Genomic DNA, 27057 nt, shown 5'->3' with positions numbered 1-27057 from the left:
CCCGCAGGGGCGTGCTGGGTGGTTTTTTTTATTTTTATATATACACAATTTAAAATTAGTTTATTAGTTTAAAATTCGTTTAAAATTCCCAATGACATAAGGTAGCAGCAATGTATTTGAGTAAAATATATAAATAACCAAAACAAAAAGTACTTTTAAAAATTCATCTAAGATGCCATTTTTGTGATTGCATAAAGTCAACATGTTGTGTAAGAATGTGATCGGAGTTTAAATAGAAATGAAATGAAATTTAAGACAGCGTGCAATCCCAAATTGGACATTTCTGTAGATGACCAAAGTATGTCTTAGATATAATAATGTATTTATTTCTTTTACCAACAATCAGTCCACTAACCGATGAAAATAAATCTTTTTTGCACACTAAGCATTGGAGGACCTACATTTAAGAAGAATGTACTTCAACCATAGTCTAACCATATGACCACAACTAGTTCATTTGGTAAAATAAATAAACCAATAGATACATAAATAAACAAACAGTTCTCCCTTCTTATGAACTACATCCAGAAGAGCAAAAAATGTAGGCAAATATAAAAACACCCAGGGGACCATTGTTAAAGACAGCATAACTAATTCAATAGAGAGAAAAAAAAAACAGTTGATCTTTATGAGGCAAGATGTGATCATTATTATTTATGTAAAAAAAAATATTTTTTTTTTGTATGGAATGAGTCATCATTGTAAAGCCCTCATTGTATAGCAAAACCCAACCCATTAGCCTCCCTTATTATGTTGGTCAAGGTAATGTTTCATTATGCCCGAGGTATATTATTAATAACCTAGAATTATATATATCAAATTTAAGAGGTACAAAAGATAACACTTAACTCGTGGTGGACCAACTTCATCATGAACTGAATGTTTTGACGATCATTTAAAAAACAAAAACCACATGCACACAATTTTGATTTACATTCATTTAATAGTATCTCATGACAGTTTTCAAAGGCAGGCTGTGCAGCATAAGAAGTATTTTGAGTGCTTTCCTGTCCAACAGTGTTATCAACTGTTACTCCAAATGTTTCTTACACAACACCGGTCACCCCCCCCCCTCCTCAAACAAACAAAATAAACAAAAACAAACTTACAGCTGTGTTACAAACAAAACACATTCTTCAAGAACCGTGACACTCTGTCAGTGATTATGTGCAATCGTCTTGTTTAAAACTGGGATGAGAAAAGTAAACATTTATATCAAAATACCGAACACTTCGAAATAAAAGATTTTACATTGCAAAGGAGAAAAACATAATTTAAGCTTTGGGTTGAGAAAGGCTGGATCCCTTTTGGGAACCAAATAGGTCTTCCATGATTCTATAAAGAACAAAGACAATTAAATACGTCTGAATGGCAACGGAAACAAATCCAACAGGAATGTCATCAATCAGACACCATATAAGATTTCACTTGGACAACACTACATTTACCCTGACTGGAACTGCGAAGCATGAGTGCCGTAGACAGTTGTAATATTTATTTATTTAATTTGAAGCTGCAGTCAAAAGTTTTCACTTCAGTTGTTCATAAATGTGTCACAGTTAGGATACAGAAGTCGACAACAAAGACGCATTCCTGTGCTCGATGACAATCTTGTGCGTGCGTGTACAGCAGACAGCAAGAGGAAGTTGTACATGATTGTACACAGGTATTTGGTGCTGAACACGAGTACAGTAAGATATGTGAATGCAGCAGTGTCTTTATTTTCATTTAAGGAGGGCACGAAGGCAAACGTGATGAATGCTGCTGATGTTCTCATGTGGTTCTGAGGTGCAGCAAGGGTGTTAAGGCTTTGGAGATGTCATATTGTACAGTGAGGACAAACAACGGGAATGGTCTTCATTTATACAACATAAGAATGACCATAATAAATGTTATATGACTAACATTTACTTATAGTTCGTACATGATGTGGAACAAACTGTTTTTGTATGACATGATTGTGACGGCAAACGTAACGCACACGTTTAATTTACACTTTGCATCAACATCCAGCATCTCCTTTATGAACTTCGAAGCATAAAAGACAAAAAGTAACTGTAAATGTTTAACTGTAAGGCATTTGCACATTTCTAGTTTAATGAAATATTCCTAGGCTGTGTCTTCCCATCTTTCAAGCTTCTATGAAGTTACTGTCACGTCATTCAAGCTGACTACTAAAATAAAGGAATGAGGCATTTTCAGATCAATGAAGTTCAAACTGTCCAGGAAATTTAACCGCCACGGCTGCAGACAGTCTATGACCTCCCTCACTGTGTGTGATATTTCAGCGCCGACGCACACCAAAAGGAAAAAAAAAACAAAAAAAAACTGAGGTAGGCGAGAAAACAATCAAATGCTTGACCATAATGTAGTCATTGTGTAAATAAGAACAAGAAGGAAAACGTGAAAGGCAGAGGGAAACAAAATAGTGTGAATGTGGGACTGATGTCAGTTTACTCAAAGTAAAGATGACCTTGCACTATTTGAGTTGGTTAAGAATGAGATCCATGCAGGCCTGCAGTCCCGCTGCAGCGCTGGTGACAGCATGCGTTACGCCTGTTACACTTTGCATATTTCGGTAGGCGCGGATTCCCACTGCCCTGACCTGTGAGTGTGCGTTCAGGGCTTTTCTTGCGGTGCCTTGAGGTGAAAGGGTGCAGAGACAAATGGGTCTACAGCGCTCACGTCTGAGGTCCACGAGTGCAGAGGTCCAGCGGGGACAGATGCTACAGCAGCCTGCTTGCTCGCGTTAGACGCCGCTCTGTGAGCTGCTGCTGGCTGCTGGGGCACAGGTCCTTCAAAGTGTCGGGAGTATTTGGCCAGAGCTTGGGGACGGAAAGGTTGCTGGGCAACCTGTTCTAAGACTCCTTGATCAGAGGTTACAGCGTGAGCTCCAGCTGCGTGGGGGTACGAGGTCTTCGGCTGCGCTCCTTTGGGCTCCTTTCTTTTTCCGAATGGAGCCTGAGAGAAAACGTCGAGCTGCTGCTGCTGCTGAGCCGCGAGGGGACCGCGTGGAAATGGAGCGTTGGCGAATACGTCACTTGTGTCTTCTTGCGCAATCAGAAAGGGGGCTTTGGAGAAGATATCTGCAGCGCCCTCCATCTCCTTTGCTGCCTCGTGTACATGCTGGAAGTGATTCTGGGCAAAGGTATTTGGAGCAGGTTGATCGAAGGTTGTAGCTGATTGTGCTGCTGCTGTGCTGGAGTGCAGAGATGGATGGAGAGCTAACTGAGGCCCTTGGTCTTCTTCATCCTCAGAGTCCTGCAGCAGAGGTCTAGAACCGCTGCAGTCATGGGGGGCTATGTGACTCTCAATGCCTTCACCGTCCTCTTGCTCGTCCTTGTGTGCTTCTTTTTCTTCGTCTTCATCGCTGGAGTGCACACAGCCCTCATTCTGTGGAGAATCTGCTCCTACAGCTTCAGTCTCTTGTCCCTCCTCAAGCACAGAGTAGCCATTACTCTCCCCTTGGAGATCTGTTCAAGCAAGCAAAGATAGAGGGGGAAAACAAATTGGAGGTAAACAAAAATGTTAGAATACAAATGAGAAGGAACTGCCATCTGTGGTCCAGCTGCCCATTTATCTACCAGATCCGTCTCGCATAACAGATGGACTCTAAAATCTGTAAGTCACTGATTTTCGAGGATGACTAAACAATGAGAACCCATCACAAGACTACAATTCTACTCTGAACAGGTCACAGTCACAACACTACCAGTTCTACTAGTACGTCACCACATTAACCTTGTTTCCACGATTCTCAACTCAACCTTCACAAGTAACGCCCGGTGTTACAGGAAAACAGTGGCAGCAGTTTTGCTTTAGGTTAAAACTGAGTCAGTTGAGGAGGAGGGAGCATGAGAAAGATCTGTGGAAACAAGGGGAAAGAGCCTTCACAGCAAAAGTGAAAAATAGTTAGCGACAGACAGACTGCACAGAAGACAGATCAGTCTTACCTCAGCAGTGTTGACAGCAGTTGTTAACGTGCAGCTCAGGGGGAAAGGTTAGTTGAAGCAATTAAAGGAAAAGACCAGCTCTTTCGGCTCTTGTTTTGTTTTACTTCTTGGGCGAGCTTTTCCTCCTCACTTGTGTTTTAAATCGTCCACGCCCTTTCCGTATGACTTAAGTGTAAATATGACACAGTTTGGAGCTGACAAAAATATCCCACAGTGTGACAGCTCACGTAAGTGTGTAGAAAAACAGCTTCTCATCTCTCACAATACAGCTCATAGTCTGTACAGTCAACTTGAGATATTACCTGATTAACAGACACACAATTTAGGAAGGCAAATTAGAAAAGTGTGAGGAGGAATAAAGTTTTTAGGTTTCTGAAAACTGGTCTGATCACAACAACCACTCTATTTATGAACATTACACCGGGTGATATGAATAGGATTCATGACAATACCCCATTAGCCTTTTATGGCTAAGAGAACACCAAGGGAACGACGAGTCTGATGATCTCCATCAGTGATACTTCATTAACACTTTGATGATTATAGATAGTCTGTTTGCATTTCAACCCAAAGAGCACAGCAACACACGTAAAAGTCTGCAACCAGTGGCAGAGTGCTGCAGGATGCAGAATTATAGTGGACTGCAAAAATATGAACCGCAATATTAAATGGAAAGAAAATGGGATGTAGACATTTAAAATGGTTAAGATCAGATGTAATACAACTCACACACAAGCCTTTCTTATGATTATTTAATGAACTATAGGAGACAGAGGTGAAAGGTATCCCAGTGTTATCAGGAAGTTAGTTCCGTCATTAGCTCTGTTAAATAAAATCTATTCAGGCATATACAGTAACTTACATGTACCAGTACTAGTGTATAACCTAACAGCTGCAATGGAGAGCAACACATACTATCCAGTCAAGCGATTCAAAAGCACTTAGTCTCATGTTTGTTTGGTAACTAAACCGTGAGCACTAGATAAATGTTTGACAAGAACTAAGAGAGAAGACAGAAGGACAGAGTCGACAGTTTTGCACTCTTAAATAAAGCCTCATACACAAATATGTTTTATCTATACATCCTTATACAATTTTTACATATTTTATAATGGTCCTCAGTTAATACATTCTTTCTAAAGCACTATCAATAATAGTCACTTTTAATCATAACATGATAAAATGTTACACACTAAAATCTACCTTTACCAATGCTGACAAGTGCAAAAAAAAGAAAAAAGAAAAAAGTGTTACTTTATGTATATTTACATTTCTCTTTCATCTGGACAGACTGTCACAACTGACTTTATGGTATATGGTAACAAAGGATTGGCCAGAGAAGATTGAGAGGATGTCAGTGGGAGAGGGAGGAAGGATATTTTCATGTAAAGTTCCTTCATTAACATAATACCTACACAAAATAATGACATTTACGTCACACTTCCCTCTCTGTGACGGTGGTATTCTGCTAAAAATCTGCTCATTTATACGACCCTGAGAGCGGACCAACACAGAGGAAAAACAGCATGATAATAGAGTCTTGTTTAGCTTTGGCATCGGAACAGGTCAAATACCTTCATTCCCTTTTACTTCTGCTGTGCTTACCTCAACGATGGGTCACAGGTATGAGAATGAGCTGGCATTAGTGGTGTTGTAGATAATGCTGACAATGGTGGGAAGCTGTGCTGTGGCAATGGAGCCGAACTCACCAGCTGTATTAACACTGACCTCAGCAGTTTCAGGAAATGATTACAACTGACAGATTTACAGGTGTAGCATTAGAATACGCTAGACACGCTGCTTAACATCCAGAAAGAGGGGACAGTATACAGGTATGCTCAAGCCTGTGAAGCCACTTGGTCGGTTTACACCAGTGATTCCCAAAGTGTGGGCCACAAAGGTACTACAGGTGCCTGCAGTAATAACAGAAATTACGCTCAAGTATGTACAAGTATGTACATATTTAAATGTATTTATTTATATAAAAGTGAATTAACACTGGTGATCGGAGGTGGTGAGTTTGTGAAGTTTTTCATCACTCTGATCTAAATTTACGCTCTTGTTTTGAAGTCTGAGTCCCAGTGGCAGGTGGCCATGACACTTTGCATGTGATTGGGTAGCATTAGCAATTTATAGCAAACAGCCTGGGCTGTTTATGCTTTTTTTAAATAGAAATGTCAAGAAAAAACACACCACCCTCTCGTGTTTTGATTAGAGTGAAGATTTAACACTGGGTGGGGCCCGTGGGATTTTCTGGTTTTTAAGTGGGCTGCAGCACTCTTGACTTTGGGAATAGCTGGTTTAGACAAATAGATCTATAAAGGAATCATGGCACATGATGGCTTGAACAGATTTGACTTTCCATGACTATGCGCACTCCAACAGTGTGAGAAATCTTTAAAACCTATCCAAAACTGACACTTCTTCTTTTATATGTAAACTGGTTCAATCCGAACAGAAGCGCAGCTCCAGGTTGCATCTTTGTTTGGTCAGTAGTTCAAAGCTCTCATAGGAAAGTGCATCAAATTATCTACAGCATTCTACAGTCTTTAGTCAGACCCCTGACACATATAACCATGCTTAACATGTGCATACGATGATGGTCGACCATGGCCGTGCACTCTGTGAAGGATGTTAATGGGAGTAAGAAGAAAGCATGAGGAAGACCATGGTGTAGCCAAGACAGAAGCGGACGATATGCTCAGGCATTAATGAAAAGATTTTTACCAGTGTGGGAATGTCAGCGGCTAGCAGAGACATATGAAACCAGCTATCAGGCAACTAGAGATGGAGTTGAGGCCAAGGAGGCACATAAAGAGAATACTGGCTCCTCTTGGTCCTCATAAGGTGCTACATTAAGTGTCTCTGCGTGCCCATCTTTACCCCCCAACCCTCCCCCCATATCCCTTTGTTAGGATTGCACACTGCCCCTTCGACCTCTCCCACCCCCTCTAGAGGTCGATGAGCTGATCCACCAGCAGAAGGGAGCGAGCCAAGTTGGGGATGCTGGACTCTGAACTGCCACTGTTGGTGCGCGAGTGACCACCTGGAACGTGCCAGAAAGAAAGAGAGATAGAGACAGAGATGGGCATGGAGGAGCCGAGGGAGAGTGTGAAAGACAAGCAAAAGAATAAGTCATTTTAACAGGGATTGCATGAAGAAATTAAAGAGTGGGAAGATGACCAGGATGAGGGGAGAGAGATGCATGAATAGGGGGTAGAAAGAGAAACAAGCAGAGAGTGAGCTGGGATAACTTTTATACAGCTGCATCATTACAGGGGGAGGGGGGAGTTAGGGAAAGCCATACTAACATGGGGAGACTTTCAAGATAAACTAAAAAGAGTCAAAACACCTGCAAGATGGCGAAGCACTGGGAGTTAAAAGATGACTAATGTGAGAGCTCGATGAGATAAGAAAAAAAGCCACCCATACAAGACTTCTCACATCAGAAATCCCAGGAACAAGCTAATGGTGACTAAACTGGGAGGGGGGGCTAGCTCATTCATCTTCGTGGCTCACAGTCTGGGTTTCAGCAGGTGTGAGTGCTCATCTCAGAATTAGGTTAGCCTTACCTTGATTTGAGTTTTTGGAGATGAGCACTGGAATAGGATCAAACTCGTCGTCATTGCCCTTCTCCCCACACGACATGAGGAAAGCAGAGTCTGTGGTGAAGGAAGAGGAAGTGAAGTAACGATGGAAGCGGGAAGAGGTTAACTCGGCCAACGAAAAGAGCAGGAAATAAAAAAAAGAAGGAGAAGAAAAGAAAGGAGGATGCGAGTAGATTATAAAGGGAAGCAGCCAGGGCAGTCAAAGTTTTTAAAAGCCATTCAGTTTTACATGGCTTTTAGCATCTTCTACAAATGAGTCAAGGGTCTGGCGAGGCTGTCATTTAGTGTCCAATTCAATTTCCACTTTTGCTTTTTACTGTTTCAACAGGCCTTTCTATTGTGTGGTTGATCAGGGGTCTGCAATTGTGTTGCCACAAACACTGAAACCCCGAAACCCCGCCCCCCCACACACACGCACGCGGAAAATAAAAGGTCTTACCAGAAGCAGTCTGACCAGCTGGCAGCTCCTCCAGGCAGGATCCAGCGCCAGGAGGAGCAGAGGAGCAAGAAGAAGGGAGAACAGAAACAGATGGGTTTCCATGACAGGTATGAGATAACAGATCACAACCCAGCAGAGAATCCTCCCCAGTGAGAGAATCTGAGACAGCGGCCAGAGAAAGAAAGGGTATGAGAAAGTAAGACTGTTAGTGCAAGGAGCAGAAAAAGATGCATTGTATTACTATAATAGCTTATATGTGCAAGCATAAAGAGTTTAAAAGCTATGTTAGCTTCATTTAATAACAAACAATAAAAAGAGGCGTCTCTTTTTCAATGATTGAGCACAATTTTTATTTCTATAGCACTTTTCAAGATAAACGTGGCAAAGTGGGTCACAGAAAAATGCAAGCAGATCTCACTGAATAGACCACTTAACACCCTAAAGCTTAAGCAGGTTATGGTCCATATAACTGAACTATCCTAAAGCAACTGTTCTAGTTATAGACCAAAATGATTGTGATCTGGAACTAAGGCTGTGCGATATGCCCAAAATCTCATATCCTGATATAAGAATTCTATCGTCCTGATAACGATATAAATCACAAAAATGTAACATTTTCTGTAAATTCTGTGAATCTCGGGCAGCTCGTCTTGCGGGAAGTGTTTCCAGCTGCGCTTCATGTAGCTGGAGTCGAGTGTTTTAACCGATGCATGAAACTACACATTTTTAGACATAAGTTGTAACAGCCGCCGTTTTCTTTGTGAGTATTTATTACACGGCGTGCTGCGGGGAAAAGCCTGTTCTAACGTTTGATGCTAAGGTTTATTTTTTAGCACCTGGCGGCTCTTTTTTAAATTCTCATCCGTAAATAATCTGCTCTTTCACGTGATTCAGTTTATTTTGAAAAGTCTCAACAGGATCTTCAGCTTTATTGTGAAAGGTTTATGTGGAACATAAACAAGCGGACACGCGATGCTGTTACTGTCGTTGTTGCTAACCAACGCATAAAAACAGGCGCTTGTCCATCTTTAGTGTGGTTATATAAAATATAAGAGAAAGAGAGAACTTTAAGAAATTAATATAGCCACTACAAGGACCATCAAAATGGTGAAAAATATTGCCGTAAACAGTTTATTTTGCGACACGAACAACCCTATCTGGAACACCAGCAAATGTTTGAGTTAATATAAATCAATAAAACTACATCTTAGGATTGTCGCAGAACCTGAACTTAGTTAACCTTGGGTAAAACAGTGATCGGAAAAAGTGCTATTCTGAGGTCCAGGATGCTAACCTGGCACACTGGCAGGAATGAGCTCTGGCTGGCCCAAATGTCTCTGGGGCTGGGGAGCCTCCAAACCAGGAATCAGTGAGTCCACACACACCTCTGCCTTTACTACATAAACACAACGTAAAACAGTAATACAAAGACGTTGTTATTAGTACAGAAAAGAAAGAAGAACATCTTCTTTGTTCCTTTCCCAGATGATATGCCTGACTTTGTAAGGATGTTAGAGAAAAGAAAGGGAAGGAAGACATATGCAGAGCAAATGAGGAATTTTTGGGGGCAAAGCATGGGACAAGAACATAGCTGGTACCATTTGTGGTGCTCTCTGCAGCAGTGTTGAAGGAGTCAGTCAGGGTTAAGAGGTCAGGGAGCAGAAGAGAAGTATCAGGGGACTTCTGTCCCTCAATCAGCTTCTCTGTGAGTGAGCCAGAGAAAGAAGAGGGAGAAGAGAAAGGGACAGATGGCAACAGAGAAAAAGGCAATGAGAGAGGATTTTCCATAGAAATGACAAAGAAGCAGAGAAACTACACTTTGCGATGGTGCATGATGGCAAAAATCAACAAGGACAAATGCATCCATCTGCCTTCATGGTCAGCATTTTTAGAAGCAAGATTCATCCAGCAAGAAAAAAAAATTAAGGATATCATGTAAATTTCGAGGTACTTTCACGTCAATATAATAAAATTACTGAATCATTTGTTAGTTTATATCAGGGTTGTCAAACATAAGGCCCTGGGGCCAAAAAAAGCCAAGCAAAGACTCCAATCAACTGCCTCTGGAAGATATAAGGAACAGCATAAATGTTTTGACTTTTAAATGTGTTTTAATGAGTTTTGCAGCTTTTCCTACAGATATGACTAGTCATACTATACAAAAGAAATACATTTTACTAATTGATTGCAGATTTTAAACATTTTTTATTTATTTGGTCAAAGTGAGCTGTACGTGGCACACAACGTGAAATGAGTTTGACATCCCTGGGTTATAAGTTCCTTCCTCAATAGCATTCAGTTGCCAAAAAAAGTTAAATTATGGCAGCAGATCTTTAATGCAGAAAACATTTCTCATGCTCTTTCACACCTTCAAAAACTTCAAGTTAAAGCAACCAATGAAGACCTTTCTTTTTATTTTCCACAACATTTTCAGCTCATTTTTGGAGCAGTGCACAAAAAAAGAAAACAAAACCCACAGTTGATGTTGTTAAGTTGTCGTTACCAAAACAAATAAGATCTGATTTTACTAAGTACTAAGTGTGCTGCATGCATGAAGTGTATTTCTATTTATTATAGTATAAGTGTATTTCATGCAGTTACTAATTTTTCACTGCAGCCTTATACTCACAGGAAACTGCTAGGGGCAAAGAAAGGGTTGGGGGGGGGGCATCTAGGACAAGGAATGTGTTGGCTCAGAAAATGGCACAGCAGATGTGACCTTCTGACCCCTTCGCTATAGGAAAGACGCCAACGCTGGTGAAAAGCTTTTCACAAATCCTAAATGTCAAACATTTGATTTTCACAGGGAACAGTGAAAATATGCAGTTTTAAAATGCTACATACAGTATGTTTTACATGCTGTTGCACTCTTGCCACAAGGCTGTTTTCACGTTATCTCAGATGGGATGTTGTGCTTCTTTAGCAGAAGTCAGAGTGTGTTTGCTTGTGTGCATTCTATCTCAGTAAGGGATCCAAAGAGTCAAAGAGATAGCTTAGGCTGGACAGAGAAGATTACCCACACCCTTATTACGTAACGTTTTTATCCTCTCAGTTCAGGCCTTAAACAGTATGTAAACAAAAAAAAAGAAAATAAAAAAAAAGGTAAAGAGGCATGAAGCATACACTTCCAGAAGAACTCAAGACTAAACAGAGAAGAAAATAAAAAGCTGGACCGTCATTTCAACAGGAGAGTGCGCTTAGCTTTCTCTTGTTCCTAGCAGCACTGGTAAGCAGGCTCCACTAGTAGTAAAGCAATCCAATTAACAAAGGAGAATTTGTCCTTCGCGTTACCAGGCAACAGAGAAGGCGAAAGCACAGACCTGCAAATGAGATGCGATCTAGCTGTAGCAACACTGTCTATTCATGAACGCTGACAAGAAGCCACTGTGAGGCTGCTCGCTAAGTCAACAAGGTAGAACTGTGTACTAATCCAAACCACAAAAACTGGCACTTGGAAGCTAACCTGTGGATGGTGTGAAAGCCAAGAAACTACCTGAGCAAATACAAAGTCACTCATGAGGTATATTTGCTAAGAGTCCAGGAGAATCAAAGGGATGGCTCGTTGTGCGTCCTGGTGTGACCACAATATTATAGAGTGAGAGGCAGTTAAAAGGGTCTGAGAGACAATAGTGCTGACGCTACACTTGGTGATGGCTATAGATCAATACTGCACAGTGGACTCTAAAAATTGAGACAGCAACATATAGAGCAGCTATAACCTACACAACAGAAATTTTCTAATAATATGCAAGAAAATAGGGATGCTTACTCAAAGTCAGTGCTTGGAATCATCAGTTGAAGATCTGCAGTTTAAAGCTGATACTCTGACTTGACTATTTGCCTGCTTACAACAAGCGCAAGCCTCTAGGGCTGTCCTGGACACTGGCTTTAGTAGTATCAACAGCTAATACTTGAATATTTCAATATTAATTGCGGACGCTTTTCCTACAATGGATGCATATAGATGTAACAATAAAAAAAAACAATCACCATGCAAATAAGATTAAGATGATGGCTGCGCTGTGATTTCTGATGGTTATAAACTGTTCTCTTTTAATAGAAGTACACAAGCCCACAGACAAATCCTTATGATAGATTAACATTATACGCATATACTCAATCACTGAGACAAATCCAGCTGGTTCAGAAGCATCCTTTACAAAGCTGTCAGAGGCATACTGAGAAAAGCTAAACAAAGACTTACCTGGAAAGGCATTGAGGCTGGGAATGAGATTTTCATTGGATCCCGCAGCTTTCTCTCCAGCTGCAGCAGCTGTGCACAAGCCAAAGGAGGAGAAAAAACAAACAGGTTTTAGATCATGGAATGATTCACTAATGCTGTGTGTGAACAAACTGAACTTACTCTCAGCTAGCTTTGCAAAGTCTTTGTTAAGAAGCTCCTCTGCTGTTAGCTTAGAGAAGTTATCGTCGCCAAAAGGATTCCAGGCGGGCTGAGTGTGGGGGACAGTGAGTGCTGAGGAGGCGTCCCCGTCACCTGGATGGTATACACTCTGTTGGGACGAGCAGGGGGACCCAGAAGGAGTAGTGCTTGCTGATCTGCAGTACAAAGATAAATATAAAAGACAGTAGGAGCACACAGTGAAACTACACAAAGGCTGTTAAGTCAATGCACACTGGCCTCCTGATGTATGCGGTAGTAAGGAGAGAGAATGAACAGTTATTTAAAGACTGAAGTGAGATATTCTCGGGGATCTAAAAGAGTTATTTGTCCTCTTTCTGGGTGCTGTGATATGAATGTACTGTCTATTGCACGTCGATCTTCACTCAGTGTCATGAAAGAACAGTTCATCCTCAGATCACTGAGGGGAGTTCATTCTGCTCACTTGGACTTGTTGAGGCTGGCTTCAGCTGCGGCTGCCTGAAGTAGCTGGGTCGACTTGCTAACGGGGACCCCAAACACGGCACTGTGGGTGACATCACTAAGGATACGTCTGTGGCCACTCTTGGTGGCCGTCTTTGGCGAGGAGGGGGGTGTCAGGGAGCCAACTTTGTGGATCCCTCTGCCAGTTGTCTGCAATGAGAAAAAAAAATGATGCAGAGGGGTGAAAATGTGTTAGTAACTAAAACCTTTTCTCTATGGTACTGTTCAAAAGTCTAGAGTCTTTTCTTTATATTTTTCTAGAAAAATAGTAGAAGTTCCTGTGGTCTATAGAAACACGTGCAAACATACACGGAAAAAAATTATATAGAAGCACAAACAGAGTTTGTACAATTCTAAACAGATTGAAAGTCAATATTTGGTATGACCACCGTTATTCTTCAACACAGCCTGAACTCTGCTAGATAAGCTTTCTTGTAATTTCTGGTCTTTAGAAGTACTTCTCCAGTTTCTTGAAGGACAATTAAAGCTCTTCATTTTTCAAAGAGTCAGCTCAAAAACAAATGGTATGTTTTTGCAATAGGCTACTGTAACAAAGTGCCTAAAGATACAATTTAAAATTGGTTCTGCTCATAAAAGCCAAGCTGTCTCTTAAGTGTAGATACAACACTGGTTCATCTATTGAGTTAGCTGTCTTTTCTATGTTTGAACAATTCAAAGGTCAGTATTCCTCTGAAATGGTCAGATACAAGTACTGGACTAAAAATGAGTGAAAAAGGCCAAAGTCCAAAGAAAAACTTTAAAAGTCCTTCATAAAGCCTGGAGAACTATTGCTCAGGACCACTTAAAAATTACATGCAAGTCTGGCTGCTTGGAAGCAAAACATAAAGAAAAAACTGAAGACTTTTGCACAGTTCAGTATTATAAAAAAAAAAGAAAAAAAAAGAAAAAGAAATAAATGAACCAGATACAAACATTAGAACAAGTAAGAGCAACTGGAAAAGAAAATTGATCAAAGAGATTGAAGATTGCTCCAAACTACAACTCTATGAAAACAGGAAACATTTACAGGAGAGGAAAACATGAAACAGTCTGACAGAAACTCATGAAAATTCTATACATTATACATTCAGTAAAAATGGAATGAGATTTTTCGAATATTTTGCCACCGAGAAGAGGAAAAAGTGAGCAAAAGTCTGGATGTGATTCGTTAGAGACGAGCCAATAATCAGCCCCGACCCAAAGAGTAGCAGACAGCAGCAGGAGTAGGACGTTACCACAAACTCTGGACCACGAGCTGCAGGACCAACAACTGCAGACTCGGGGATGGGTGTGAGATGGGCAGCTGCAGTTTCAAGGACTAAATGCTGCTGCTGTTGGTGTTGATGCTGCAGGGTAACAACTTGAGGAACAGGTTTATATTGCAGCAGACTGGATGCTTGTGATGATGTTTGTTGTTGCTGAAGTTGGTGGTGGTAGAGGTTCTGTACCAGGTGATGCTACACAGGAACACCACACAGCTGACCGTGAGCAAGGTAAACTGTGGCCCAACTGAAATATTTTCTGTTATGTATTGCAAAACTAAACCAGATTAATTTTTTCTGTTCTGCTTCACCAGCAAACAACATGAATGCACGGAAGAAAACCTACAACAAACCTATAAAAATATGGAAATATTTGTTGCAGCTCATAATAAAGTGGGAATCTCAAAGGGTTTGTTTGAACAAATGTCTGTTAAATTGACATTTATTGATAAATGAGGTAACAGAATGGGAATTTAACAGTTTTCTGAGGAATGATTCCTAATAAGTAAATATGTAATTTTGCAGTACAAATGCAACGAGTTTGTCTGTAAGCTTAGTAGTTCACACTATCATTCCTCAAGAACGTGTCAACGAAACACGTCAACAGGCGTGTACTAAGAAAGAAAGTTCAGCATAGCCAAGATTTTCTTTTCCTGTTAGCTGGCTTGATGAAACCTAACAATCCAGTCTGAGACAACAGGTATGATGGTAGTGGTTATTAACTTTCTTTGTTAACCTAGGCTTGCTTCAGGTGCCAAGAGGGCAGCTGACATGTCATTTGATACTTCCTCCACACAAAACAAATGACTTAGCTCCACCTACTCTGATCAGAAACATTATCAGAGGAACAGGTAGTAGAGATCTAGAAAAAGAATTTAAAATACACCTCCTATTGCTGCAAATAAGACAAGCGAGCAGTGATGGCAGAAAATCATCAATCGCAAGCTCTCCTAGCACTAAAATAAAGTGAGGTGTATCAAAAAGAATCATCTTATTATAAAAAGCTATCATTTTAAAGTGACAGTAATCGAAATAATGGACATAGAAGCTTGTGGTAAATTTTTAAAGTACATGGCTGAATAATAAGTTTTACAAACAAGACAATGTTAACAAGTTCTCAATGTGTCCCCCTCCAGACACACAACATGTCTCCACAATACTCAAACTTGCCACTGCTGCTGTTATGCTACAGACCAGCAACCACGTGACACTCACGAATCTCCTATTTCTAATAATAGGCATTTCCACTTTTGCTGGAGAATGGGGAATAAAACCACTTTAAAATCAGACGATTCTTTTTGACACACGCTGTATAAATGCTGTTTCTTTCCAACTGCACATTAGGGTTTCGAAACTTGAAGTTTTACCAAAATTCAGACCAAAATTAAACCAAAACTCTGAAGATAACCTGCGCAGGAATAGGTTGTGTGTTCAGCATCAGTTACTATGGTGATCTAGTCAGGCAAAAGGAGAGACACTGTCATAACACTGAAAATTTGTTGACAGCAGATCTAGTTAAAATCTTACAAGAATGAATGGAAAAGGAAGCTACAGTAAGTTGGTTAAATAAAGAGCTGCAAACAGCACATTTCCTGCCTCTCAGCCAGGTAACTTCCTCCAACCCTTTCACTGAGGTGTGGTGCTAGCAGTCTCATGCTATGTGCAGCATGAGAATCAAATCACAATATCTCACAGAATGAATGAAAATTACACTTACTGCCTGTCAACTAATTCTTTATTTTCTCATTGTTATTTCTTTATTCATCTGGGGAAAAGACGGCATCCATAAGTGTTTTATTTGGGAAGTACAGTTGCTGTTGGCCCTGGTTCTTCCTATCTGTAACATAAGACACACTATTGCAGGATTCCTTAATAACATTCAGCTCCTTCTCAAGATCGGATCTTGACTGATGCCAGCTTCTATATATTACAGATTTCTACATATTACAGGACTACAGATTGTGACAACAGTCCTCCTCCAGCTGTGGAGATCCATTGCAACATAAAAGCCTGAATGTGGAGCAGGTGGAGAAGTGTTTCATGTTGCACTACGACAAGTTCACAAATCCTAGAGAGCAGAACAAGGACCACCATTGCCAGCTGTAGTGTAAGAAACTAGAAGTGGAGTTCATCTACAGGATGAGGCATTAGATTATATTTATAAAGTATTTGTATAGGACAAACCTATAGGAAGTATGTGACTGTACGCATAAACACCATGAACACAATCTAATTGGTAAGAAACCAAATCAAACCAGGCCTGAAACCTTTGAGATTACCACCTTAAGACTGGGAGCAGTGTAAATGTGTAGCTTTGGCTTGAAACACACACACACCAGTGATGAACATAATCATGTTGAATTTAAGCTTCACTGAAACTAAACAGAGCTCTTAAAACTGATTTTGAACAACAAACAGGGCAGCTCAGCCAAAAAACAATATCACTAAAATCCACAGAAATCAAAATAGTTCATCATGCAAAACACAGACAGCCCACACCTGAAGTTTGTATTTTCAAGTGTGTCTCATTATCAAGCCCAAACCCTTTGCGTGATATCACACTCTTCTTGTTATTGCTTGCACAGTGAATATGCATTTTATGAAAAATCCCTGATGCTGTTAATTCTTTGAAAACAAAGGCATTAAAATGTCTCACCACGCGTGCACAGCATTATTCAATGTCATCCATGAAACAGCACACATTGCAGCTAATCACCATTTCCATTCTTGCTCTAACAGTCTTCCTACCTGCTGAGTGCTCTGTGGGCTTAAGAAGGCAGAGGCTTGCTGCTGTTGCTGCTGCTGCTGCTTCATAAGCAGCTGCTGATGCTGAGATGTAGCCTGCGGCTGCATGTTAGCAGACGGAGCCTGTTGAGCAGGTTGGACAGCAGCTGAAGCTGGAGGAGGGACACTGATACCGACACCTGTAAGGGAAGTTAATACGATATATGAGAAAATTATAAAAGTATTCTTGATCATCAAATACGACACAGATTCTTTTTGTGCAGATTCTTACATGAACCAGCTGTCATCCACACAAACATTGTTGTGCAAGTGAGTGAGAAAATCTTAAATCACCTCACTCTCGAGTTATTGGATTCACAAACTTGGGTATATACGCCACCCGCCCCCACAGTGGGGTGACACAACACCCCATCAGCCTTTTTATGGCTGAGGGGCAAAAACTAATTGGACCGATACCAATCAAAAGAATGACTTTGAACAACACATAAATAAATGTGAGGGTGAATCATGCCACCATCTATTCTGTCTCTGCAAGTTGACCAGAAGGGACTTTAAATAAAAACTAAAAGCCTTTAAAGAGCAGACTAAACCAATAGGAACACAGCATATAAATATATAGTGAATTATAGTGAAATTCTTGAGGGATTCATGAACCAAAAGTAATTCAACATAAATAGTGTTATTAGCAGGGTAACAGTCATCATAAATCCAGGCTTTGATCACAATGGTTTTAACCCTGACATATAGAGAAAATCATAGTTTAAACAGCTCCTTGTACCTATAGCCTGGGGTGCCCCAGTAGCCACACCAGGCCTCTTGCGTGGGGTGAGTGCTGGCTGGATGGGAAGAATGCCTGATATGGGCTGGGGCTGAGCCTGGCCAGCTTTGGGCCGCTGTCGAGGTGCAATTGAGGTTTCCGTTGTAGGAACTGGGTCTGTGAGCCTGATGGAAGAAGAAGAAAACTCTGCAGAGTAACGCAAAGTTTCTTATGACAATAATATTAATAAAAATAACACACACGCTTTGCTTGTCACTCACCTGGCTTTGTTTTGACTCTTTTTGGCCACTGCTTCACTCGCTTTGATAGGCTCAGGAAGTTTTGCAGGAATAGGAGAATTCTGCAGAGGAGAAAAGATTTATCAAAAATGATCAAATCTTTTCACATTTTTGATTAGTATTTTCCATAAATGTATAATTGTTTTGTGCTTTGTTATTACTAAGGGCCTAGTGACAAAATCTGTACTGTCATTAATATCACTGTGTTCTAGATAGCTGTTTCTAGCTAGCTAGGAAAGTTTCAAACTCAAACTCAAACTCCAGCACACGAGATGTAAAATCAAAGACATGTAGTAACAAAAAGAAAATCTAAGTTACTGCTGAGCACACACATATTTTCATCTAATACTCCCACTATTGCTCTCGCCGTGATGACTCACATGTAGATTTGGGACGGGACACTCTCGTCGAGCCAGTTTAAAGGCAAAGTAGGATACTTGGTAAATGTCTGGCCTCTTTTCAGGATCAGGTTCCAGCATGTATCCTGAAACACAAAAAATGTTCTGAGTTAATTTGCATTTAAATTTAACTGCACCTAGACTACACATATTCAGAAAGCAGAACGGTCGCATGATCTAAGCAAATAGAGTACTTACTAATAAGACAGTGCATTTCATGTGAGTAGCGAGAGTTGTCTGGGATGGTGAAACTGCCATCACAGATAGCCACTTGGCTCTCGCCGAATGGAAGGGTGAAGTAGCACAGCTTATAGAGAAGACAACCCAAGGCCTGCGCAGACAAGGAAATGAACACATATAAAAACATATACTCTGTATGACGTCATAGTAGTTAGATAATATTTTTAAGTTAGCCTCACCCAAATGTCTGCTTTTGTTGTGATGACATTTCCCCCATAGAGGTTGACCATCTCTGGAGCACGGTATGACAGCGTAGTATACCTGCAGTAGCAGTAATGTATGAGAACAGACCAATGAGCTTCTGAAATATAGGGAGAAAATAGGGTAGATGGTACATCAAGAGGAAAAAAACAACTAACTTTTTGATTTCATCCTCTAAAACTGCCACCCCTTCTGTCTGTGGATTTTGGAAGTGGTTGGTGGCACTTCCAAAGTCACAGAGCACATAGTGTCCCCGGTCATGAAGAAGAATATTTTCCACCTATGTGTGGAAGACAAGATAAGACTTGTGAGATGTGATGTACAGTGAAACAAACGCAAAAAACAAACAAACAAAAAATATTCCAAATTACTAGTGTGATAATTCATTAGATAGATCTGTGCTGTCAAGTAGTATTCGCATACAGAAAATGTATTAGGCTTGCCTTGAGATCTCGATGGATGATTGGAGTCTTGCACTGATGTAGACGAGTGACCGCCTCACACGTGTCACAAAAGATCTGTAACACCTCAGCTTCAGTGAAGCCCGTCTGTAGCCGCTGGTTCATTAGGTTCACCACCTGGCCACCTAAATGAAAAAAAATTTAGTCAATAAAAAGACATAAATTCCTTTTTTTTTTATGTAATTATTTAAAGTTTCTAGGTAATATTTAAGGCTCAAATATAAGTTTACTCTGATCCCAACACATCTAAAATAAATGACAAAAACATACATTAATCTTTATCATTCACATGACACTTCAAAGCGGTCAGCTTTTACATAAGAGAAAAAAGTAAAGAGGGCATCATGAATGTATTGCTTTAACACATTAACATTGCTGTTTATAGCATAACAAAATTAATACATTTTCGACACTACACAATTTAAAAACCCTAACGATGCTCACAACTGCACAGGCATGTTAATATTTTATCTTTCTACAAATGACACAGCTAAGTTAAGCACCGAGTAAAACACAAGTTCTATTGACCACGACAGCTATCAGCTGAACATTTGCCTTTGGAAAAAAAGAAAAGAAAGGATGCTGTAAGAGCCGAGGGTAATGGAGCTTTGAATTCAGAGATAGAAAGGCATGGGGAGGGGGTTGGGCGATTTACCTCGACAGAAGTCCATTAAGATCAGGACTTCCCACACATCACCAGCTCCGACTGCAGTTATGCTGGAGTCCAGGAAGCCGACTATATTTTTGTTACCCACCAGGTCCCTCTGTGTAAACAAACAGAGAGAGAAACAGGAATGATGAACAACAAGAGAGGCAATTTTCAAATATCATGCAGTCCTAAGAAACTTTATTTGATAGATCAAAAAATACATCAATGTTTGTAAATTCTCAGTTTAATTTTAACTGCCAAAGGACTTAAGGTAATGATGATAAAATCATCTGATAAGCATGTCACCAGGGAGTGGCTACAGGAACTGGTCTGTTTCACTTACAGTTAGGAAACGGACATGCAACTGAGCTTACAAGGCAACATTTTAAACAGAACTTCATGTTCTAAAATGGAACTAATTACAATCCTGAGTGCTGCTTTGTTATCACCACTTGACACAAGTCAAATAGTGTTTTTGCATAACTTTTTTTTTTTTAATTTCGGGCATTCTGGGTTGTTCATATTTGCATTTTCTGTATCAAATTACTTAACACTAGATAGATTTTTGTGTTTGTTGCTGAGCAGGCTAACAGTAATGCAAATTGCTGAGTTTTCTCCAGTCAGCTTTGGGGCAATCACACTCACCATAATTTGTATTTCAAGTTTGCAGATCTTCAAATCGTGTTCGTTGTTGACATACATTCTTTTTAGTGCACATCGTGCACCTTGATGAGTCCTCACCAAAAAGACTATGGCAAAACCTCCTGCAAAGAGAAGAACAGGAAGAATGGACAAATTGAAATGCAGAAATAGAAAAACCACCATAGTTATGTCTCTTGCATTTTTTGCCACCATATACAGTGCAATTATAAGTGGCACTGCATTGGTGCTAAAACCCAGGGCGTTCTTTCTATGAGACAACACTGCTAAGCATACTGCCTTGCTCAGTCTGGTTTGAGTTTATTTCTCAGGACAGTGACCATCTGTTGACAGTGACTTGATTTTTACTGAGGAAAAAAAGACAACCTTGGCAGATCAAATAATCATAACCTAAACTACAAGGAGCCTGATAAAGTCACAATAAAAATAAAATCTATCAAACATGTGCAACGAATCGCTTTATCCAGTTTAAACCACTGGTGTCAAACAGCCCTGCAGCAGGGTATAATTCAACCCTGTTGGATGGCCTGGGTTTAGCATACAGGGAGTGCAGAATTATTAGGCAAATGAGTATTTTGTCCACATCATCCTCTTCATGCATGTTGTCCTACTCCAAGCTGTATAGGCTCGAAAGCCTACTACCAATTAAGCATATTAGGTGATGTGCATCTCTGTAATGAGAAGGGGTGTGGTCTAATGACATCAACACCCTATATCAGGTGTGCATAATTATTAGGCAACGTCCTTTCCTTTGGCAAAATGGGTCAAAAGAAGGACTTGACAGGCTCAGAAAAGTCAGAAATAGTGAGATATCTTGCAGAGGGATGCAGCAGTCTCAAAATTGCAAAGCTTCTGAAGCGTGATCATCGAACAATCAAGCGTTTCATTCAAAATAGTCAACAGGGTCGCAAGAAGCGTGTGGAAAAACCAAGGCGCAAAATAACTGCCCATGAACTGAGAAAAGTCAAGCATGCAGCTGCCAAGATGCCACTTGCCACCAGTTTGGCCATATTTCAGAGCTGCAACATCACTGGAGTGCCCAAAAGCACAAGGTGTGCAATACTCAGAGACATGGCCAAGGTAAGAAAGGCTGAAAGACGACCACCACTGAACAAGACACACAAGCTGAAACGTCAAGACTGGGCCAAGAAATATCTCAAGACTGATTTTTCTAAGGTTTTATGGACTGATGAAATGAGAGTGAGTCTTGATGGGCCAGATGGATGGGCCCGTGGCTGGATTGGTAAAGGGCAGAGAGCTCCAGTCCGACTCAGACGCCAGCAAGGTGGAGGTGGAGTACTGGTTTGGGCTGGTATCATCAAAGATGAGCTTGTGGGGCCTTTTCGGGTTGAGGATGGAGTCAAGTTCAACTCCCAGTCCTACTGCCAGTTTCTGGAAGACACCTTCTTCAAGCAGTGGTACAGGAAGAAGTCTGCATCCTTCAAGAAAAACATGATTTTCATGCAGGACAATGCTCCATCACACGCGTCCAAGTACTCCACAGCGTGGCTGGCAAGAAAGGGTATAAAAGAAGAAAAACTAATGACATGGCCACCTTGTTCACCTGATCTGAACCCCATTGAGAACCTGTGGTCCATCATCAAATGTGAGATTTACAAGGAGGGAAAACAGTACACCTCTCTGAACAGTGTCTGGGAGGCTGTGGTTGCTGCTGCACGCAATGTTGATGGTGAACAGATCAAAACACTGACAGAATCCATGGATGGCAGGCTTTTGAGTGTCCTTGCAAAGAAAGGTGGCTATATTGGTCGCTGATTTGTTTTTGTTTTGTTTTTGAATGTCAGAAATGTATATTTGTGAATGTGGAGATGTTATATTGGTTTCACTGGTAAAAATAAATAATTGAAATGGGTATATATTTGTTTTTTGTTAAGTTGCCTAATAATTATGCACAGTAATAGTCACCTGCACACACAGATATCCCCCTAAAATAGCTAAAACTAAAAACAAACTAAAAACTACTTCCAAAAACATTCAGCTTTGATATTAATGAGTTTTTTGGGTTCATTGAGAACATGGTTGTTGTTCAATAATAAAATTATTCCTCAAAAATACAACTTGCCTAATAATTCTGCACTCCCTGTAAACACTGTGTTGTGAGTTAGCTGGCTGGCACAATAGTCACAAGACCTTGAAACAAAACTGTGTGAGTAAGCAGCTGTGCCAAAAAGATGCAAGAAGACAAAACTGACAAGACAGGAAGTGAGAGAATATATCATCCCACGTTTAGTCACAATGATGACAGTGACAACCATAGCAACTAAAACCACCAGGAATCATACCACACTAATAAATAAAGCACAAACTGAGTATCTCTCAGCAGATATCTGGATATTTTAGATTCAATTATCATTGTTATTATTATTATTCTACTACTATCAGCATTACTCAATACGAGCTGCATTGTTAAAGACGTTCATAGAGTACAGCAATATTTTTTTTTAACAGGAAACCACACTAAATATGAAATCATGTGGGCTTCAGTCCTCCATCCTGTGTGGGTCAGCATGAATGAGGAAACTTAGTCATTTTACTGTTGTCAACATGAATTAAATGACTTGAAGTTTCACAATGAAGTGCTAAATTCTCTGCATATAAGAAAAAGGAGCTGGCAGAGCACATTGCTCAGTAATTAGTGTTATGACATGAAAAGCAATTGCTTGGATGAGATATGAAGTTTAATTAAGAGCTGAGGCCTGTATTGAATCAGAATAAAGAGCAGAGACTAGGCGGGCACGTGTGTGTATAGCCCAGCAGAGCAGAGGCATCTGATCCACTGCTGTCTTGCACAGTCTAATCTGAGATGCCTGTTAGAAATTAGAGGGATTAGCGGCTGTCTTAAGTAACATTTAGCAGTGGTCTACTGTCTCAGGAGACGGGGTGACTAAATAAGTCCAGCTAAAAATAGCCACTACTCCTTGACGTAAAATGATTATAACACAGTTGTAAATGCACACAAAAATAAACCTTTGGGCTCTGCAATGAAAAGTGTCACCAATGCTTGTAATGTTCAGTTACAATCTGTCAGTGTAATGGAACTTGCATAATAAGCATCTAGGCTTTAGACTAAGACACAGCACATGCCCTCACCACTACGATGCTGTTTACAAACATATGCACAACACTGCAGTGACAGGGAGAAAAACCAGAGATCGTCTAAAGAGAAGGTGGCATAAACTATCTAATCTGACTTAGAAAAGTTTTTTTCCCACTCTGTTAGAAAATGTGATAATTATGGTATACAAAAAGGGAATGACTCGCACATTAATGACAGCAGGATCTGGGGGCACTAATGTTACCAGCAGTAACTCTATACATCAATACAAAACAACACTTCCTGCTGACCGTAAAGGGAGAGAGCTGTGTGTCAGGAAATCCAGAGGTAAGTCAGTAATAAATCACAGATTTACCCAAGACCTAAAGCTAAAAAAAGATAACACTGTTCAAAGCGTGCACCTCCAAACCAAAGTTACAAAAGAAAAAAAAGTTACAAAAGCAGCACAGTGCGCCACCCTCACTGCTTTAGTCAGCACAGGGTAAAGTGTGTTGCCACAAAGTTCAAGAGTGACAACAAAGGGAGTTGGAGTAAGAGGAGGAAAAAATAATTAACTACATGACGCAGCCAGATAACAGTGACTGCAGGCCCAGACTTCAATGAAAAGCATCTGAATAAACAGGTGTATTGCCAGTAGCTGTACTCGAATTACAAAGAGCAGCTCTACTACCAGATCAAAATGCAGTGAAAGGAAAAAATAAATAAATAAATAAAACCTTGCATCTTGGGGAAGCTGTATATATAATTATGGTGATGATGCCATTTAGTAGGCCTAAGAATTACACACCTGAATTGTGCTTTTCTAAAGTTATTATCTGCAGCAAGGCCAAACTGAGCTCACAGAAACAAAGAAATTCCCTAACATCCCAGTACAGGGCGGGTCTGAAGTTTGCTGTGGAACTCATTCATAAAGCCAGTGTGCGGCCAAACACATGGTTCCCATCTATAGTACTGATAAATTAATCAGACTTTTTTCATCTATTATTTAGTAACAGGCCCTCTTAGCTAACAGAGGACATCAGACTCTCATTGCAAAGACAAATGACCACAGGGAAAAGGTTTACCTCTTTCACAATATCCGTTTAGCCTGTTCTAATAGAAATGACCTAAAAAAGGTGCAATCAGTCCTCACCACACTAAGTTAAGTATTTGGATTAACAAATGACCATGCAAGAATATTTTCACCTGGAAAAGTTTGTGTGAAGTTATGTTTGAGTTTCAGCTTACTGTAAGGTCACATTCTATGTGCCAACACATCCTAACCAACAACTTCCAGTTAATTTTAACTTGTGCAGTCTACATCTGCCAGTCCCTCTGTAAATATCCATACAGGTGACTCAGCATGGCGTTGGCCCCTTACAGCACAGCAGGAAATCCAGTTTTGCTATGTTCCTCCCAGCCTTCAAGTAAAGAGTGTAGTAATGCAAGGATAATACACACTGAGAGATGTAGAGCCCATCATCTTTACATCTTAAAATTTCAGCCTAGTCTGTCTTCCTCCTAATCTGCCTGTTGTTATTATAATTGTTATTATTAAAAATAAACAGATAAGACAGGTTTGGGCAACCTGGCAGCAAACAGGCATGCAGAGGACTGCCTAAATGTGTAACCTCTAAACCCTGACCAGTAAATATTCATTAACCAATGCCATTTCCACTTAGTAATGTATAGCAAACATGATAGCTTATCATTGTGTTAGTAACATTACTCTGACTGGGCCAAAAACAAAACAAAAACAGGCCCAATCGTTTAAATGAAGCAGTCCAAATCACAATTAAAGTGTTTGTAGTAATCCACACAAGGGAACGCCACGTAGTTCACCTTCAGCGATTGTTTCCTCCACGGTTACTTGATATCTTCCAATGCTGAAGACTCGTCCGATGAAGCTGCCACCGCCGCCGGAACCAGCGCCTCCTCCACCGGCTCCAGGACTAGGCCCGGAGCCCCCAAACTCCCGACGGGAATCAAAAAATTTCTTCATTTTCCCTTGACACTGCCCAAAGCAGGACCGAGTCCAAAAATGTATAAATGTCGCGACAACGACAGTAGTTGGACAGAGTCAGTCGCTGAGGTGCTGGCGTTAACGCTTCAACAGCTGAATGAATGCTGCTAGCTGGCTTCAAGCTAAAAGCTAGAGAAACTAGCTGGACCTTAAAATATCCCGAACACTGCTGCCTGATGCTGTTCAGCTAACTCATGGTTTGAACAGCAGGCGGAGTCAAATAATGCAGAGAAGCCGCTTTCCACTCTATACCAAAATCAGTACTAGCTACACAATGAGCCGGACTATGAGCCCGAAAAACCCAGTCAGCTCACCTAGCTAGCTAGTCAGCTAGCTAAGCAGCCAGGTGCCAGCTGTCAGTCAACAGACTAGCAGCCAGGTAGATTCCTGATATCAAGTCCAGGTCGTTACACATCTCGGTCGATATTCTCCCGAGGGAAATGTTAGTCCACTTGCTGCCTTATACCTCTGTATCGTTGAGAAAATTTCAGCTCTTTACTGTTTGTATTCGTGCTGCAGGTTAGAATAAGCCTAGTCAACTAGGTTAACTTAATGACAGAGCTAACACAGTCACCAGTACACGCTAATGGCAGAAGTCCTCCCCATCTCCCCTGAATCCTGCTGGACTGCTCCTCGTGTGATTGGTCAAATCAACAGCGACTTCCTGTTAGTGCACCCTGCTTGTCCCGGAGCTGTGGATTGTCAACATAAATAAAGGGCGTTTTGTTTTTTCATCAGTCTAATTTACTAATAACAGTAAAATAAAAGGAAACCAATTTAATCTTTAATCTCAAATTTGTGAACAAAGACGAGGAAATATCTACAGAAGGGGATTTTTTGTGTGTGTGATTTTCTTGGTCTTTGGAGCTAAAAGAGGCCACCCAAACACACGAGATATCAATGGAAAGCCCATGAGGCACTCTATTTAGTACCACAGGACTAGGTAAGGTAGCTCAAATAAGTAAAAAGATATACACCAAAAGCAAATGTCCATTCCAGATAACATAAATGAATAGGATAGTTCTCAATATTTAAATACAAAAACCAAAGTGAAACAAGCAAACCCACAGTAACTAAACTAAAATAAACTGAGAACAAAACATCAAGTCAGTAAAACAAACAATAAAGTTGGCCAGTTCAAACATCCATGATAATCTTACATTTTTAAACACAGATATTATGTTAGAGTTTTATAATAAAGATTCATAATTACAAACACATAAAGTCACTTAAATTCAATTCACTTTGGTTTTATTTATTATATAGCACCAAATCACAGAAACTGTTGCCTCAACTGTTGCCTCAACCTTACATTCCTTATAATGTAAGGAAAATTACAATAACATAGAGAAACACCCAATAATCAGATGACCCCCCTATGAGCACTTGGAGACAGTGGGAGGGAAAACAGCAACTTGTTGGGAT

The 27057-nt window shown here is 40.4% G+C and overlaps 1 protein-coding gene across 7 annotated transcripts; it reads right to left on the bottom strand.

Moving 5' to 3' along the window:
• Window positions 1-923: 923 nt before the first annotated feature.
• Window positions 924-26271, bottom strand: aak1a (AP2 associated kinase 1a). Of its 7 annotated transcripts, XM_086313868.1 has the most exons (20): window positions 25452-26271; window positions 20540-20658; window positions 19901-20009; window positions 19228-19370; window positions 18943-19064; window positions 18763-18844; window positions 18542-18674; window positions 18326-18429; window positions 17928-18007; window positions 17668-17831; window positions 16893-17068; window positions 14118-14339; window positions 12845-13032; window positions 12364-12557; window positions 12205-12273; window positions 9599-9703; window positions 9295-9396; window positions 8001-8159; window positions 7526-7615; window positions 924-3473 (listed from the first exon to the last, which is right to left on the bottom strand). In XM_086313868.1, the coding sequence occupies exons 1-20, from the start codon at window positions 25609-25611 to the stop codon at window positions 2620-2622; spliced, it is 3375 nt and encodes a 1124-aa protein (XP_086169994.1). In that variant the 5' UTR covers window positions 25612-26271; the 3' UTR covers window positions 924-2619. The 7 variants fall into 7 exon arrangements, with proteins under 7 accessions (XP_086169994.1, XP_086169995.1, XP_086169997.1 ...); XM_086313869.1 differs by lacking the exon at window positions 7526-7615; XM_086313871.1 differs by lacking the exon at window positions 9295-9396.
• Window positions 26272-27057: the final 786 nt, after the last annotated feature.

The sequence above is a fragment of the Aulonocara sp. 'chitande type north' Nkhata Bay genome, linkage group LG12 (genome assembly GCF_057382095.1).
Source record: "Aulonocara sp. 'chitande type north' Nkhata Bay isolate Kocher_YH1m ecotype deep benthic linkage group LG12, A_spYH_male_GT1.1, whole genome shotgun sequence".
Lineage (NCBI taxonomy): Eukaryota > Metazoa > Chordata > Actinopteri > Cichliformes > Cichlidae > Aulonocara > Aulonocara sp. 'chitande type north' Nkhata Bay.
This window is presented reverse-complemented; position numbering and strand designations above follow the sequence as displayed.